The following is an 18,618-nucleotide window of genomic DNA, read 5'->3' on the forward strand; positions in this document are numbered from 1 at the left end:
TCAAGGCCAAAAGACCACTCTAGGATAAGGGTTAAAGAGTATACCATAGACAATTGAACAATGAAGTAATCTCTCTCCTCTGATCTTGAGCACGTGGTACAATGGAGAAAGTCTATTTTGAACTCTATCAAGGCAAGATAAGTCCTTTCTAGCAGCTTCTGCCCAGATGTGGCAACAGTACTCCATCCTTGGATGTACCTGGCTCTTATATAGATAGGAGCTGTTAGAAAGGACTTGTCCTGCCTTGATAGAGTTCAAAATAGACTTTTTAGCCTCGTAGGAGATGTCCTTTTCTCTTCTCTGCAACCTCTATCTCACAGAAGAGATGTTGCGAGTTTGTCTCTGCTTTATTGTTATTTTCATGGCAAGTGCTCGACTGAGCTTAAATCTATGATCCCCCCCCTCACCAAACTTTCACAAGAAACACTCGTCTAGCTGAAAACACTATCAATAATTCCCCTTACACTTTATCTGTGCCTAAACCTAAACGTAGATTCTATGAAAAAAGCTTCTTTCTTAGAACTGCACGTCTGTAGAACTGTCTTCCGTTCTCCTGCTTTCCAGCTGACTATAATCTGATTGTCTTCAAGTCCAACGTAAACAAGTTCTTGATGAGCTGTTCCATATAAGTTAACAAATTTACCTAATTTCTATTACTAACAATTACTATATTGTTCAATTGACTACTGTACATGCTTAACCCTTATCCTCGAGTAGTCTCTGGGCCTTGATAAGTGGTGATGCCTATGTAAAAAAAAAAAAGGACGTGATTTGGAAGATCATTACTGTAGATCAGGAAGAGAGTTGGGCCCAGGATGGACCCCTGAAGGACTCCAGCATTAATACTGTGAGCTTCTGATTTCTGCCCATCAACCACTACTCTTATGAACCTATCAGCGAGAAATGATTTAATAATTGAGAAAACATTTCCAGCTATACTGTAGCTGAAGATTTTGTGAAGTAAACCTTTATGCCACACTCTATGAAAGGTCTTTGATACGTCAAAAGCAATTACCCTAGAAAGGTAGCTTCCGTCGAGAGATTCGCTAATCCTATGAAATATAACTGTATGCACATCAATAGATCTAGAAGAACGGAAACCATATTTTCTTATTTAAAAATAAAACTTCTCGATTGGTTTACTTGTTTTTATGGTAAACAATATTTTCATCATACAAATTTTTCTTTTTTTTTTCTTTTTTACGGAGGATGAAGGGGGAGGTGACAAGCACCGATTATTCTTGGTATCACCAAAACATTTGGTTGTTTTAAATTTTCAAAAAGAAACAAACTTAAAAACAGATTACTCTATCAAAAAATTCCATTGTTTTTTGTTAATACTAATGAATCAGCACCGATCAAGGCTAAAAACCACTTGAGGATAAAAGTTAATGAGACGGATGCATTGTCAGTTGAATAACTAATATTATAAAAGGCTTGAAAATAATGCAATGAACAAAATTTGATGAGGATTGTAAATAACAAGTATTTGTAGTCATTTTAGTTGAAGAATATCATGTTGTAGTCTGTAACAACAAACAGTTCTGAGCCATATGTTGTGATCTGTACTGACCAGATACTGTCTGGCAATGAGATTGATTTCAGACTCTGACATTACAATAGAGAAATATCGAAAGAGTATGGATAATACTTACTCTTACAGTCACAATGTTCGAATGTTGAGCTTTTAACAAGGTGTTAATTTCCCGAAGTGATGTAATTGGGAAACCTTCTTTCTCTTTCTCCATCTTCAAGCGTTTCAATGCCACAATTTCATCTGGAAATAAAGTTAAATTTTTTAAATTTACTTTTACCATGACTAATGTTTGTGCAAAATTTCAAAAAACCCCAAGGCGTGGTTATTGAGAAAAGTGTGAACAAATGAACGGATGAATGATTTGGAGGCAATTTTTTACCCCTATTATGCCCCTTAAGGGGGCAACCAGTTATCCTGGAAAATCCATTCTGGCAAAAATTTACTTTTACCATGACTAATGTTTGTGTAAAATTTCAAAAGAAATCCAAAGTGTAGTTATTGAGAAAAGTGCAAACAGGAGTGAATTATTAAGTCCAATCCCACCTTGTCGGGGGACCAAGAAAGGCTTGAAAACAGCAGGAGGAGTCAAACTTATCAAGCATGAAAATGTTTGGATTTTCAATAGAAAACTTTCAAAACTGTGGAGTAAAGATTCTGCTGTTTTAAAGTTTTAATGAATTTGTTTTATTTTGACTTTTACTTTAAAATGTTTGGATTATCTAATAGAAATTTGACCATTTTGTCATCTTTTGAAGATTAAAAGCAATGCTAAAAATACTATTTAACCTATGTGTAGAATCCATATTCCAATTAAAATCCATTACATTAATTATTAAAAAAAAATAATTTTTCTTTTTAAAAAAAAAGGGGGTTATTAAGAAAAAAGAATATCCATTACATTATTTTGATTATTAAAAAAATAATAATTTTTCTTTTTTAAAAAAAGGGGGTTATTAAGAAAAAAGAATATCCATTACATCATTTTGATTATTAAAAAAAAAAAAAAGAAGGGGTTATTAAGGATTATAAAAAAAATATTTAAAAAAAATGAAATTCAGGAAATCTTGTTTAATTGGAGTCTAATGACTATGGATTAAATTTTATGCAAATTTAAAATATTTGAGTTTTCAAAAGGAAGGTCCTTCCCATATTATGCCTCTTAAAAATACTTTAAAATGCTCAAAAGAAACTGACATTTGAGAAATACTTAACTGAAGTCTAATACCTATTTTTACAATTTCATAAATCAGAAATGCCTGAATTTTTACAAAGAGCCTACAAGCCTCTATTTAGCCAATTTGTTTAAAACTAAATTCAACAAAATATAGGTCACATTACTGAATCTTATACCTTGCAGCTGTTCCAAAATTCATAATGATCAGTTAATTAGTTTTAGGAGAACCTTATGTACAGAAATATATACACCTGCTTAATTTGATAGAAATGAAAACATATTAAATACTAAAGTTTTGACCATTTCTTTTTAAAACTTACCTGTTTTCTTGTCTTTAGCCCTGTAGACTACACCATAAGTGCCCTCCTCGATTCGATTCAAACAGTTAAACTCCTCAACACTGCGGCACCCTTGGATGGCCGGCAGGTAGGGGGGTAGGTTTGAGTCATCCTCGACGGGGGACGTGGGAGGACTCTCCTCTCTGTAGGGGGTTTCCTCTGGTTCTGAATGATGGATTGACTCAGTGCCACTTTCATTTTCAGAATGATCATCAAACTTGGATTTTGGATGATCTGAAGAAGACGAAAAATGTTCTTCAGAAGGGAATCCTCGGAAAGAGAGCAATCAAAAACTTGAAATTTAGATTTTAAAATAAAAGTCAGCAATAACAAACGATCGAAATTGACTCAGTTTGAGATTAACATCGATACCTGTTGTTTGATCAGAAAAGGTGGGGAGGGGGGGGGTAGATTTTAACTTGTAACCAGTCGTGGATAAAGGCCGAGATGTATATATTGTCCATTGAATTCTTCAATAAAAATTTGACCTATTTTTGTTCTGTTATGAAGATTAACAAAAAGATATAATGCTACTAAACCGGATATCTAGATTGCTTATTTTGATTTTCATCAAAATCCATTACATTATTCTGATTATAAAAATAGGTACTTGTACAGTTTAATCAAGACATTAAAAAATGAAAATATCGAAAAAAAAGGTTATATTGTATGTATTCGTTATAGAATAAAGTTGTCAAAAAAAATTTCACTTAATTTCATCAAGTAGTTTTTATCTTACAGCGAAAAAAACAATTTGTTATGATACCGAGCAAAAGGTTCGATTTTTAGGAAGAAAAGCTAGTAATAAAGATGGGGAGGAAGTGTCAGCATTTTAACTGGAGTTATCTCCCCGTGGCGTGTTCAACAAATTTCATAATAGGTGACTTCAACGCGCTCTCATAAAAACATGTTTTTCTGCTGTAAAATAAAAACTACTCAATCAAATTAAATGAAATTTTTTTTTCAGAGATCTTCAGTCCAAAACGGACATGTACAATATAACCTTTTTTCGATATTTTCATTTTTCAACGTGTTGATTAAACTGTACAAGTACCTAAAAATATTGGCATTCGGATTTCGTTTTTGTATTACTTCCCCTCTTTTCTTGACAGTGGTAGCTGATTTGGCATCCTCGACAAAACATCTTCCAACAGATATTTTAATTGAAGAAATTTATCATATTCTTAGACGAATTAGTAGAAGTAGTATTTTTATTATTATAAGTAGTTTGGCATAAGAATGATATTTTTCTGTAAAAAAGTGTGTTTAATTACTTTTAAGATTGTTTCATATAAAAAAGTTAATGTTTAAAAGAAATAAAAATTACACATTTTTTTAATAATTGTTCACATTGCTCTACTTATTTTCATATAAAATGTTAATAATAAATAATAAGAAATAATATGATAATATTATATATTACAACACACAATATCTGTTGGAAGAGGTTTCGTCGGGGACGCCAAATCAGCTATCATCCTCTAGAAAACAGGGGAAGTAATGAAACAAGGAAATGTGTCGATAAATCTTCCGGAATGCCAAAATATCTAAAAATAAAATAAATAAATAAAAGGTTATTAAGAAAGAAATTAAAATTTGTGGAATCTTGTTTTTTAATTGAATGCAAATTTGAAATATTTGAATTTTTAATGAAAAGTTGTGCCATATTATGACTCCTAAAAACCTTTTTAAATATTCTAAATAAACTAAAATTTAATGTCTATTGTTACAATTTCATTTGAAAGGATTGAAAATCTCCACATATCACAAACTGAAAACAAGAGCTGACTCAGGAAACAGCAAATATTTCCACTTTTTGAGAAACACAATTCATGGAAGGTGAGGACTAAAGGATAAAATAAGTGGGGAAACTAGAGTCACAAAGCGGACAAAGGTAAACCCAAGGTTAATTTCTACTGTCCAGAAGTTTCTCCAAGTCCCATCCGCTATTTTCTCAACGTACAAGCAGTTTAACCTTGATTCAGTAATCAGTAAAATTGTTAAACAATAAAAAAAACCTAAACGGCCAAAGCACTACGGACTTATGTGCTGTTCTGCAGTTGGAAATAATGATTATCCCAAACAAGAAGTGAGCCACGTCCAGTTTTGCAAATGATTTGTTTTGTTAACCAATGACATTTTGCATTCAACATAAACGGGCATATTTCGTTTTTTCATTTCGTTTAGCAACTATAACTTGCCGTTCAATTCTACTCAGTTTCCACTATTAGTTAATTCCCTGTTGCAATAACCAATACTTGTTGATGGTTGTCCAGTTATCTGTCAAAATTGAAGTCAGTTAAATATGGCGGAACTCTGGACCACAGTAAGTCCCATATGCTGTCCTGTGGTGAACGATGTACATGCAGTACAGTGATCTATTTTGATTTACTATAGAAATCCATCACTAAAAATTTTGGTACTTATTTAGGATTAAACCTCTTTAAAAAAAACTAAAATGCAAAAAATTATTTATGATGTACACATGGAACGAAGATGTCATATTCCAAAAATCATATAAATTAATTAAATAGTTTTTTTATATAGAAAATCATTTTTTATGATTTTTTAGCAATTTTGATAGGAAATTGTAGTCATTATAAAAGTGATTTTGATCATGATAGTTTAAATTGGATTGTTTCCTCTTATTTATTTAACATGGCAAATCAAAACACATCTTGCATCATAAAATTTTATTTTCTTAGTTAAACTGTTTAATCAATTTCGACGATTTTTGGAATATGACTTTTTCATTCCATGATGAATACATACATGATAACATTTTTTAAAAGATCTTTATTTTGAAATCGGTTTAGTTCTAAACAAGCTCCAAAGTTTCAAACAATTAGAAAATACATTCACAGAAACGGCCAGATTACGTTTGATACATGCATCAACTCAAGATATTTGCAACAAAATCTAATGAGATATGAAAGTGTTAACATAACTGCTGCGTTTACAGTAAAAGACTTTACTTACGGTGGCGTTTTCCACTGCCATGTGCCAGGCCATTGTGCTCGCTGTTACTGACGTTACTACGACTGCTACTGCTGCGTCCTGAGCTGGGTGATGGAGAACCTGATGCGAAAACAAAAGCAAGAGTTTGAATGTTGCACGTGGCAACAATTACAATGGAAAAGAAAATTTTACACTAATTAATTTTTGGCAGAGGAGGAAAATTTTTTTTTTTGGCATCATCAATCTGGAATTTTCAGAATTTTCACAAACAATTGTAAATTAATCATCTTATTATCGATTCAAATAAATCAAAATGAAATTTATGCCCAATAAAAAACAAAAATATTTTTAAATCGCCAAACGAACAATTTACCTGAATAGTTTCATGAGCAATTTGGGTAAACCATTTGAATAATAATTATTAGAGCTGTGACAACAACATATTCTTTTTATTGTTTGGATCCTCGAGTATAGATCCAACACAATAAACCAAGAACCACATCACATAAAAGCATATAAGATATCGACAGATACACACTCGAGAGTCAAAACAATGAAAAGAATATGTTGTTGTCCAAGCATTAATAATTATCTATATATATACTAGGAGGCAGCCCAGCATTGCCTGGTCGTAAACTACGCTTTTTTTTTATTGCAATATGATATTTTTATTAATGCAGATTTCGTATTTTTTATTATATTATATTGGAACCAATATACAGTAATGATTTTAAAAAATGACTCGTAAGCCATCATCAAGAATTAAAACCAAAATATTTAGATTACGATTTACTTTTTCCTTTGACGTTAATGCCTGATCTATGAAAACATGTTTGTTGCACAGCTAAAAATTAAAACAAATCAATAGCTATTACGTTACACATGCATATTCATAATGCAATCGTTCGACCTCCATCTGGCAAATTTAATTTTTTTTAATTTTCACACTTTTGCACCGATTTTCCCCGGCTAAAACTCAAATATGAAGTTTTGCATGAGTTCGAATACCCTATATATTAAGACAAAATTTTAAAACAAATATATATATATGCATATATAAATACATATAGAAAGAGGTTTGTGTTGACTATAACCTTTTTACACAAATATTATGCAAGTATAAATCATGTAGAATATCTGCATGAATATAATTATGTATAATAGTTAACTACAGATGATCATCCTATAAAAAATATAGGGAATTAATTAAAATGAATATTTAAAAGAATATGCAAATTAGCTAGATCTTTTGCAGATGAATGCAATTCCACGACTCACATATAACAAAGTTGTATTTTCGTTTTAAATAAAATAAAAAATGGGTTTTTAATATGAATATCAATACACAAAAAAAAAATTTCTAGAAGTGTGTGTGTGTGTGTGCATATATATATATATATATATATATAAAAATTGCCCCAAAAACCTCTGGCCTTGATAGAGGGGAGACTTAAACTTGCTGCTATGCTTTCAAATGATTTGAAATAACAGCAAGGGGAGACTTGAATCCAAATATTTCTCATATGTTGTATCTTGCCTCTTTTGGAAATAGGGTACGATTATGAATATCTCTAGTATCAAATAATCCTTATACACTGTGAAATTTACTTTATGTAAGAAAACCAAAGAGGAGAGATATAACATATGAGAAATATTTGGAATCAAGTCTTCCCTTGCTGTTATTTCAGATCATTTGAAATCATAGCAAGTTTTAGTCTCCCCTTCATTAAGGCCAGAGGTTTTGGGGAAATATCAGATATTTTGTAATTCATATGCAAAACTAGGAAAACAAATGACTATGATTCAAACATTTCATCGCTGTAAAAAGTGCCAAAAATAGCCTCTTAATGTGCGACCTTAAGGACAAATGTCACATAGCCCACTACACAATTCAGGTCATTACCTTTCCAACAAGCCTTCATTTGTTAAATTCTTAACAGTCCTGAGATTTGGAACATATAAAATTGCAAAAAAAGGTGGTGTGTGTGTGTATATATATATATATATATATATATAAAATAAATAAAATAAAAAATTACAATTAAATTTACCAAAATGATCCAAGATGGTAAAACTAAAGTATATTATAAATATTAAAGAATTAATATTTATAAAGTAATCTCAGCCAGATGTAAAAGCTCGATAAAACCAAATAGGAGATAAGAGCTTATAATATAAGCAAACAGTTAATAAAATATGTTAAACACTTTGAAAAAGAGTTAAAAACATATTTAATCTGAAAAGGAAACACTTGATAAGTGGATAGTCCTTAATCCGTGGAGTTTCGAAGAAATACTTTCCTTTTCATCAGAGGGTAGGAATTAGCAAAATGCGGGATCGGATTTTGCATACAAAAGTATTTGATGAAACAACAAGTAAGTCAAAGATCTTACTTTATAACAAAAAAGTGAAGCAGAGGGAATATGGTGAAGAAAAAGGTGATTACACGTGAATGGATAGTCTGGTGAAAGATAAATAATCCAATGACGGTAAAATCCAAAAATATAACTTCAAGAAAGTTAATTGAATTTCCATTTGCACAAGTAAAATCCAAGGAAATCCCGTGATTGGAAGATGGTCCAAAATAATCCAAATGCCAAAATCCATGGAATAATTCACAAATATGTACAAGGGAAAAGGGGAAAAATTCCAATAATATTGATAAAAGAAAAATAAGATATGCTGATCACACTGCTGCCGAGACATAAATATAATTTATATTTATGTCTTGGCAGCAGTGTGATAAACATATCTTATTTTTCTTTGAATTTAAAAATTTACCTCTATTGATAAATATCATCCAATTATTTTTAATGCATATTTATTCCTATATAGTTTTATATGCTAATTAAAATATCACCAAATAGTTTTTACAATAGTATTATACTTTTTATTATTATTAATTTATGCATTTATTTACTTATTGATATTTATATATTATTTTTTAAAAAGTTATATATTAATCATATAGTAACCAGATTGTTGTATTTTGCAATGGAGAGCCATGCATTTAACAACTGTCCTGTTTTTAAATCTTTGAAACAACTACATGATAAACAGTTGATGACCTGTTTTCCATATAAATATTAAAATAAAGGTTTCTTTTCTTTTTCATCATTATATAATTGAATCTGCTTTTGTAATTATGGATTTTCTAGCAGAAACTTGGTTTACACAAGTGTAAAGTATGTGATATGCTGAATTTAGTTTGTATTACTGAAATTTAAATTGCGTTTTTTTATTTAATTTTTTTTTTTTTAGAAAATACTAGAAGCTTCTGTAGACTTATTGTTAGTAATCATTCCAAAACCAGAAAATGTACTTATTTCACACTTATAGTATTTTTTTTACAATGAAGTCACCACTTATCCTTGAGTGGCCTTCAGGCCCTGATAAGTGTAGTATTCATATGTTAATGTAGTACATCTGACACATGTTCCACTGAATAGCGGAAATTCACCAAACAACTCATCAGAGACAGATATGTGTGTATATATATATATATATATATATATATATATAATGTATGTATTAATAAAAAAAAACGTTCCTTAAGATGTTTACCTATGCATATGAATGTATATATGCAAATGCAATGTACTTACGCCAACAAAAAACCATATCCAAAAATAAACGATTAATTACCGTTTGAGTATTTCGCCGGATGATGATAACGCGTCCTCGATTCTGAATCAGTTTGTGACACTTCACTAACTTCCGAAACAGAATCCGGTTCATTCGGTCGATTCGGGTACGTTTCTTCTATCCCATCAGATAGAATTTCAACATCATGATCTATTTCTTCAGGAGTGTGTGGTCCAATCGCAATTCGAGGGGCTGTAAAGAAAGAAATTCTTGTATCAGTTATGCCAGATTTTCACATGTGTACTTATTGATAACAAAAGTAAATAAGGCGGCGATGCGCGGATAATATAGTCACATTTAAGGCAACAAAATTAGAGCAGAAGATATAGAAAAATTACATAATGAATACAAGAACATAATTCAGTCATGAGATCACCTGACAACATAAGGATGGGTCAAAGTCTTATTTCAGTTTTATTTCTTCATATTGTATGGCATAACTTGAGAAATACTTCATACAATATGAAAAAGTAAGAATTTTGATAACTCAAAAAATATTTATTTGATTCGACTGAAATTTTGCCTTGTGGTGACAAAAAGTATTAGATTCATACATTAAATTTGGAAAAAAAATCAAAATTTCGACTTTGAGCAGACTTTTCATGGTCATATAAGATGTGGGACCTCATTGGCTACAATATGGGTCAAGTAGTGAATTTTGAAAATGAACAGAATTAAAGTTATGGCAAAAACTGCTATTTTCACCTTTTCCATAACATTGACATGGCAAAACTGAATCAGTTCTAAGTTCAACCATGACCAATATTTTGACCTAAAAGATGTACACAAATAGTGACGAACTGAAAACATAACCGCCAATAAAAAACACTAGAAAGAGACCAATTTTATGACTGACTTAATACAGAATAGAATATGATAGGAAATTAGAACAAATGTGATTCTTTGGTTAACTATTCAGGTCAGGTTAGATTGTTTTAGGACAAAAAGTGAGTTTGCAAAATCAGTTATATATAAAAAATAAAAGAAAATCTCAAATTAGTCACTTTCTGCTCATTAAATCTCCTCTTGCTCTCTCTCTCTCTCTCCCTCTCAGCTACAGAGTAAATTGTTATTATATCTGTGATGTTTTTCCTTTTGTTTATAATGGACTATATCGATCATTTGCTTATAATGGACTATATCGATCATTTGCTTATAATGGACTATATCGATCATTTGCTTATAATGGACTATATCGATCATTTGCTTATAATGGACTATATCGATCATTTGCTTATAATGGACTATATCGATCATTTGCTTATAATGGACTATATCGATCATTTGCTTATAATGGACTATATCGATCATTTGCTTATAATGGACATTATCGATCATTTGCTTATAATGGACATTATCGATCATTTGCTTATAATGGACTATATCCATCATTTGTTTATAATGGACTATATCGATCATTTGTTTATAATGGACTATATTGATCATTTGTTTATAATGGACTATATCGATCATTTGTTTATAATGGACTATATCGATCATTTGTTTATGATGGACTATATCGATCATTTGTTTATAATGGACTATATCGATCATTTGATTATAATGGACTATATCGATCATTTGATTATTTCCTTTTTTATATTCAACTGTTAACAACTGGAAAGAGAGAAATGGATAGAAACAATAGTGGCCGATACAATATGAAATAAGAGTGGAGGTGAGGAAAGGATAAATAGAGACATAGCAAGAAAGGAGTCATTCGATGAATTGCAAATTAAAGCAAATTAGAACCATTCAAAATTTTCATTAATTTAGCTTTAATAATAGAAACACAATCTAATTTTACATTTTAGCTTGTGAAATTTCAACATGAAAAATTACTCGCTGTTCCAATTAAACTGAATTGTTTACAAATTGTGTTTCACATAAAAACAAAAAGAGGAATAACTCCGGGTTCATACAGATTTTCAAAGATTTTCAAGGCCTTCTCCAAACAAAATTTAAGTTTTCAAAACAAAATTTGTGTTTGTTTTAAATCCACAGCAATTCGAAAAAAGTGATAAAAAATCAAATATATACAACAAATAAATGTTACCATCGCCAATAACCGTTACATTGCAATCTACCTGCTTCAGTTTTGGTATTTTTAAGTAGTTTTAAATGCGTTTTATTTATTTCAAATATTATCTCTTTATGGTTTTTTAATTTCCAACCAAGATGGTTGCCGTCTTGTCAATTTTTGGGGGCTCAGCCGGCCTAATTTTAAATTATCACAATTTGTTTACCTTTGGGGGGGGGGGGGGATTTGTCATTGGATAGTCCAGTCTGCGCAAGGAAAGTAATTTTTAGAAGGGGCAGAGTAATTTTATTTATGGCAGCCGTCACTACTTATCCCCCTTTAAAAAAATTATAAAATTAAATTATAAATGAAAACAAAAGTAGACGGAGATTTCAATCTTTATCACACTACCTGTGCGATTTCGGAACAATGTATTTTGATTTTATTTTCAATATTTAAAAAAATATTTTAATGATATTTTTATTAATACTTAAAAAATATTTTTCAATTTTACTTTTAACATTTCGACACAAATTTTTACTGGACATAAACAATACAATTTTCAAGACATTTTCCATATTTTCAAGGAAATAATAGAAATAAGGCCTTTTCAAAGTAAAATTCAAAATTCAAGGACTTTCAAGTCTGTAAGAACCCTGTAACTATTAAGTTAGAAACTTAATCCTTATCCTAGAGTGGTCTCTGTGCCTAGATAAGTGGTGAACCCCCTCCAAGTAAAAAAAAAAAAAAAAAAAACTAATTGACTTATTGACAGAAAGTGGAAAAAAATGTAGAATCTTAAAGGCAAAAATTATGGGTAAAAATAAAAACGAAAATAAATGTAGAAATGAAAAATTACAAGAAATACATTTGCAACTTTGACTAACTATCAGGGACGCAATTGCCCATTAGCATAACAAAGCTGAAATCGTAATAGCAAAACAGTATTGTATGTGGATGACATATATATAATATATATATATATACATACATACACATACGTATGCACTCAGACACTAAAACATTTGCAATACAGAAAATGTACTTACGTCTTTCATCTGGTGATCGTTTCCTAGTCCGTGATTTGGAATCCCAACGTTCCCCGTGGTCAAGGTGTCGTCTATCAAGACTTGGGCTACGGCTACGAAAGTGTCTTTCTACACGTCGTCTATCGCTTCGTTCACTTTCTGCCAGGAGTACGAGTGCGTGAAAAAGAAAACAGCTTTAATTATAACTAAATTTTGTGTGCTAAAACAAAATACAACAAATGTTATTCTTGTACAACAATGTATGACCAAACATTCTTGCATATTAACGTTTGACTAAACATTCATTTTAGACATCTTTTTTCTACCATCCTAACTGCAGTTTTCTTTTATCACAATTACACATAAAAATAAAAAACAATTAGAGATTCCTTATTATAATGAAGATGTTATGTTTGTATATCTTAAATTGTGAAGGTTGTTTAAAAAGAAACATGATAAATAATTGAATTCATAAAATTTAAAAACTACATAAATCAAATGATTATTGTTATTAAATATTAACAGCTGTTTGGAACAAATTTAATAATTTTTTGATATTCTTTATTTATCTGAACGACAAAACTATTGAGGTTGTTGAAAAGTATTGTTACATTGGAAATATCATTGGAGCACAGGGTAGAGCTGGTGCTAACATGATAGCAGGAGTTATGAGTGAACAGAGTAAGTTTACAGAATGACTAGGATTACAAACGAGCAATGCTGACAACCAAAGTAAGAGTCCATGCAGGCATGTGTATGCATTATAGTGATGTATGAAAGTGAATCTGGCCAGTTAAAGCCGAGGACATGCATTGTATGGAGAGAAATGATGGGAAAATAATATGATGGGTGTGTCATACCAGTTTGAAAAGATAATTTTAGATCCAATGACCTTAGAGGAAGATTAAATGTGGACATTATAGGAAGATGTGTGTAGAACAGGAAACTTTGATGGTTTATCAATGTTGAAAGACTAGATGAAAGTTCTTGGGTTATTGGCTATATAACAATTAATGTAGTAAAACATATGAGAAAAAGTGATAAGAATGAACGAGAAAGAGAGGGATAAATAAAAACCTGGTCAGAGATAGATTAGCATGGAACTCAATTTCCTTAAGTCATCTAACACATGCCAGCATGCAAAACGAACGTTAAACTGAATTATGAATATGACAATCTTTCATTTCAGAACGATTTGAAATATTTAATAGCTGTAAAATGCAATGGGTAGCAGTTTCATCATAATAATTTGCGGCGGATTAAAAATTTGGAAATATTAACTGCAGTTTAGTGTTCCTTTAATACTTTGAAAACCATGATAGTTGAGTTGGAGAATTGGTAGGAATAGTGGCTAGTTGGAAAGATCATAGATATTCTGTCTGTATTTACACAATTTTATTTTTTTTTTTGGTTAAAGCAACCACTGATTCCACATCTTTAAAATTTTCTAGCTTACACATCATCATGAGTCGCATCTTCCGCCGGATGCAGATTGCAAACCCGTGTGACTTATTTTTTGCCATTCCTTCCAATCCAGGGCAAGTTGGTTGATGGACACCCAACTGTTGAGAGATGTTCAATCAAAAACATTTTCTCTCTTCATCTTCTCCTTGGCTTTTCTCTGCCTCTTTTGCCTTCTAACATACTCTCAAAGCATAACTTTGACCGTCCAGTCGTTGATCGTTTGACATGGCCCAAAAGTTTAAAGGTTTTACTTTTGATTACACATCATAGTCTTTAAGACATTCAAGAAGATCTGAACTGCAGCTAATATTTCCAGAATGTTTTATCCATCATAAAAATCATCATAATGCAAGAAAGTAGAAAGTGGACTTCCGAAAGCCGTGTAACTTTTTTTTGCTTCTCTTATTTTGCCCTTTAGTTCTTAAATTCCATGAATGATGTTTCTGACAAAGGAGGAGGAATTGCTGTTTTCTAGGTGGGCATTGATCCATATAACATTTATTGTTGACTAATTTTTTTACCTTGAAGTAGTCATTTTTTTAGCTCCTACATCAAATGGCTACGAGGGGCATGCAATAAGTAATGCCCCTGACCCACTTCTGATCTATCTGAAATTTTGCATGTGCAATGATTTATATCTCTACGGGTTATGTGGCAAATTACAGCTCTAAACTAATTATGGTTTCTGTTTTACAGGTGTTTGAACTGAGTCAGGTGTGAAATGGGGCCTGTTGAATGTTGAGCAGTGATCCAGTTTTTGTATTTGAAACGACGCACACCACAAGAGACTTTTGATGAAATGAAAGAAACTTATGGTGATAATGCCCCATCATATGACCTTGTAAAACGCTGGCATCATGAATTCAAACATGGCCAGAAGTCTGTGGAAACAGCTCCCAGACCTGGTCGCTCCCTTCTGCCATTGATGAGGCATCTGTCCATCAAGTTGAGGCTGCCATTTTGGAAGATCAGCACATTACTATTCGCCAAATAGCCCAAAATGTCAAGATTAGTAAAAGGTCTGTGGAAACTATCATTCATGACTATTTGCATATGCATAAGGTGTCTGCCAGATGGATTCCCAGGTTGCTCACACCATTCCAGAAGCGAGAACACGTCGAGTGCTCGAGGATGAATTTGGAGATGTGCCAAGAAGACAAGTCAAAGTTTTTCAAAAGACTGATTACACAGGATGAAACCTGGGTCCATCACTATGATCCAGAGACCAAAGCCCAGTCAATGCAGTGGAAGCACTTGGAATCACCACCTCCAAATAAGGCAAGGGTGCAGCCCTCCGCTGGCAAGGTCATGCTCACAGTCTTCTGGAACCAGGACGGAGTAGTGATGACAGATTTCCTGGCAAAGGGTATCACAATTACAGGAGCCTATTATGCTTCACTTTTGAGGAAATTAAGGGAAGCTATCAAAATCAAGAGGCGGAACAAAATCAGCAAAGGTACCCTCCTCCTGCAGGACAATGCTCTGATCCACAACTTGCATGTCGCCAGATCAGAAGCACGGGCATGGTTATGAAATCTACCCCATCCTCCCTACTCTCCTGACCTTGCACTCTCTGACTTATACCTCTGCCCAGCCATGAAGTTGTTTTTGAAAGGAAAGCGTTTCCCAGACGATGCAGCCTTGATTTCTGAAGTCACATCATGGTTAGAGGACCAACCTGGGGTGTTCTACAAAAACAGTCTCCAGAGCTGCATCAAACGATGGGAGAAATGCATAACTCTGGGTGGTTCCTAAGTAGAGAAAGACTAATAACTGTGCCTAGTTTCGTTGCTCTATTGCTATGGGAAGTGGGTCAGGGGTATTACTTATTGCACACTCCCCGTACATGCCTTGTCTAGAGTGATTTCCATATAAACAAGGTTACTCTTTTCTAATGTCTCAGTGTTTTTCCAGTCATCCATGGTCTCAAACTCACCAATCACAGAAACAACTATCCATTGCAATTTACTGATATTAAATACTTCAAATGGTTCTGAAAAGAAATATCAAAACATAATTGGCTTTGTTTCAAGCAGACATTAATATTGAATAACAATAATCATTCTATTTATATAGTTATTAAATTTTATGACTCATGCTAACTTTTAAATTATATTCAAAATGGCTACCGTATTCTCTTTGTGCAAATTTTTGCTCCTCTTCCACTAAATGGCAACCAAAGCAGGTTTTTAACTGAATTATTTTATTCTTGAAAAATGCAATCATTTAATAATGGTTAAACTGTTCTTTTTTGTAATGTCCATTGAATAATGCTTTTTTTGTAATGTTCATTGTATAATTCTTTTTTTGTAATGTTCATTGGATAATGCTTTGACCATGTTAGATATAATTTGTCTTCACATCTCAAATTCAAACTCATCATTTTTAATCCAACCCCCCCACACACACACAATCTCATTCAGTCAATTTTGATTAAAACAAAAACACATAGTCACATCATGATGATGATGATGGTGATCATTATCATCAATTTAACATTTGTTTCACGTGTTGGCAGCTGACGTTAGATGGATATTAAAACTGATTGACCGATCTCTCTCCAGGTCTTTAGTTATTCCTCTATCTACTATTCACCCATGGAGTAGTGTTGCCACATCTGGATTGGTGCACCGAACACTCAGCTTTCCATCTTGAACAGGGTACAAAAACGAGTCTCTAACCTAATATGACCTGCACTGCCTACCAAAGTCCAGCTCATTGTCACGATGTTGTATTTATAGGCACACGCCTTTTAAATGCTAATATTCGTTGCTCAAACCGCACATGCATACATACATACATACACCTTTGATAAGCACCGGTTACTGGCCCTGCCATAATCCTCGTTTGCTCAACAGGTGGTGTTCTCTATTTCCTGTTGTTACTCTCTTCTTTCTCTTTCCATTCAAGACGTCAACGTGACAACATGCTTCCTTTTCTTGCCTAGCTTATGATGTGAAATAAGCAATTTTTCTACACGCGCCTCGACAGCCGTGCATTCTTTCAAGGTAGGAATGAACATTCCATAAGAATGAATACTCGTTATATCTTAAACTCTTACACACACAATGAACTTCCAACGTATACTACAACGAACTCTCGTATACGCTCACACACACAACAAACATTTACTATATGCATCCTAGTTCATATACACACAAACACACTGTAATGTTCGTAAGCTTTCTGTGTAAATAAATATTCCTTGTACATATGTAATCCTGCTTTGGCGTGCTTCATTTTAATGTTTTAAATGTACTCGTAACATGTGCCCTTATTGTTCTTTTCATTATGCTGTGCGATCTGCAACCGACGACCTTTGACCCTTCTAGTAATCACACACGCAACCTTCTCAATAACCGGTTCCTCAACGCAGCCTATAAAGTGGGGACCCCAGCATATAACCAGGTAACTAAACAGCTCTGGGGTCCCCCCAAATATTCCTGTGTTTGTTTTAAGCACACACAAAAACATACCCCGTCAACTCTGTTCCGTCTGCCTGCTTCCCACCTGACTACAACTTGGATGTCTTCAAGTCCAACGTTAACAAATTCCTAATGAACCACCCCCTTAAGTAAACACTTTATCAAATCTCTACACTAACATAATGTACTTGCAATAACCCTTATCCCTGAGTGGCTTCCTGGCCTTGATAAGTGGTCACCACTGTGTAAAAAAATAAAAACTACATAAATACTCCTCATCAACAGTAAAATCCCACCCCTTCGCTCTAGAGATAAAAAAAAAACTTTCTACCCTAATGGCTTCTTTTCTTGGACCACTTACCTTTGAAATTCCTTCCCAGTTTCCTTTGATGATATCAACATGCAAAAACTTAAATGTAATATGAACAAACATCTTATTACACAACTCCCTACTTAGGAGGCACCTTATAAATCTTGCCTTTAATCACCATAGACCCTTATGTCACAGTGGCAATATGCCTTATTTGAGGTGAAAAAAAGTTTAAAACACAAAAAAAATGTTTTTTAACAATATCCAAAGATGCACACAAAAAAGAAAAATAAAGGAGTAGTAAGCTGAAATTCACAAATAAAACTGACCTTCATTTCGTAGAGACATGCCCCGTCTCTCTTCTTTTCTCCGTTGCTGTCTTTCACGTTGTTCACGTAGTTCTCGTTGTTCCTTTAGCTGTTCGCGCTGTTCACGTATCTCTCGTTGTTCTCTCAGTCGGCGGTCAAGTTCAACCTTCTCCAAACGTTCCCTGTAAGACAATAAGTAAAATTCTTACAAAAACCTGCCTTAACATTAATTCAGCAATTTTTAATTTGTTTATCAATTTTTTTTTTTTTAAGAACTACATCTATCACTGTCACCTTAATGCACCATATCTTGCTTGCTCCTCCATCCACCCACCTATCTCACTCTTATTATCACTCTGTTTAATAACAGTCAAGAATAATAAAGAAATGAAAATAATAAAAGGATTGGAC

General features: G+C 32.6%; 1 protein-coding gene across 6 annotated transcripts in view; it reads right to left on the bottom strand.

The window, feature by feature from the left end:
- Positions 1 to 18,618, bottom strand: part of LOC145246561 (cyclin-dependent kinase 11B-like) — a 73,209-nt gene that overhangs the window by 33,408 nt on the left and 21,183 nt on the right. For all 6 annotated transcript variants that reach the window (XM_080108162.1, XM_080108160.1, XM_080108164.1 and 3 more), the window contains 6 exons: positions 18,229 to 18,389; positions 12,722 to 12,859; positions 9,653 to 9,844; positions 6,029 to 6,127; positions 3,032 to 3,283; positions 1,656 to 1,777 (listed from right to left, as the gene is read on the bottom strand). In XM_080108162.1, coding sequence (XP_079964288.1) covers positions 1,656 to 1,777; positions 3,032 to 3,283; positions 6,029 to 6,127; positions 9,653 to 9,844; positions 12,722 to 12,859; positions 18,229 to 18,389 — 964 coding nt within the window. The remainder of the gene's footprint in view (positions 1 to 1,655; positions 1,778 to 3,031; positions 3,284 to 6,028; positions 6,128 to 9,652; positions 9,845 to 12,721; positions 12,860 to 18,228; positions 18,390 to 18,618) is intronic.

This window comes from Euprymna scolopes, chromosome 24 (genome assembly GCF_053919585.1).
Source record: "Euprymna scolopes isolate OS-2025 chromosome 24, ASM5391958v1, whole genome shotgun sequence".
NCBI classification, from domain to species: Eukaryota; Metazoa; Mollusca; class Cephalopoda; order Sepiida; family Sepiolidae; genus Euprymna; species Euprymna scolopes.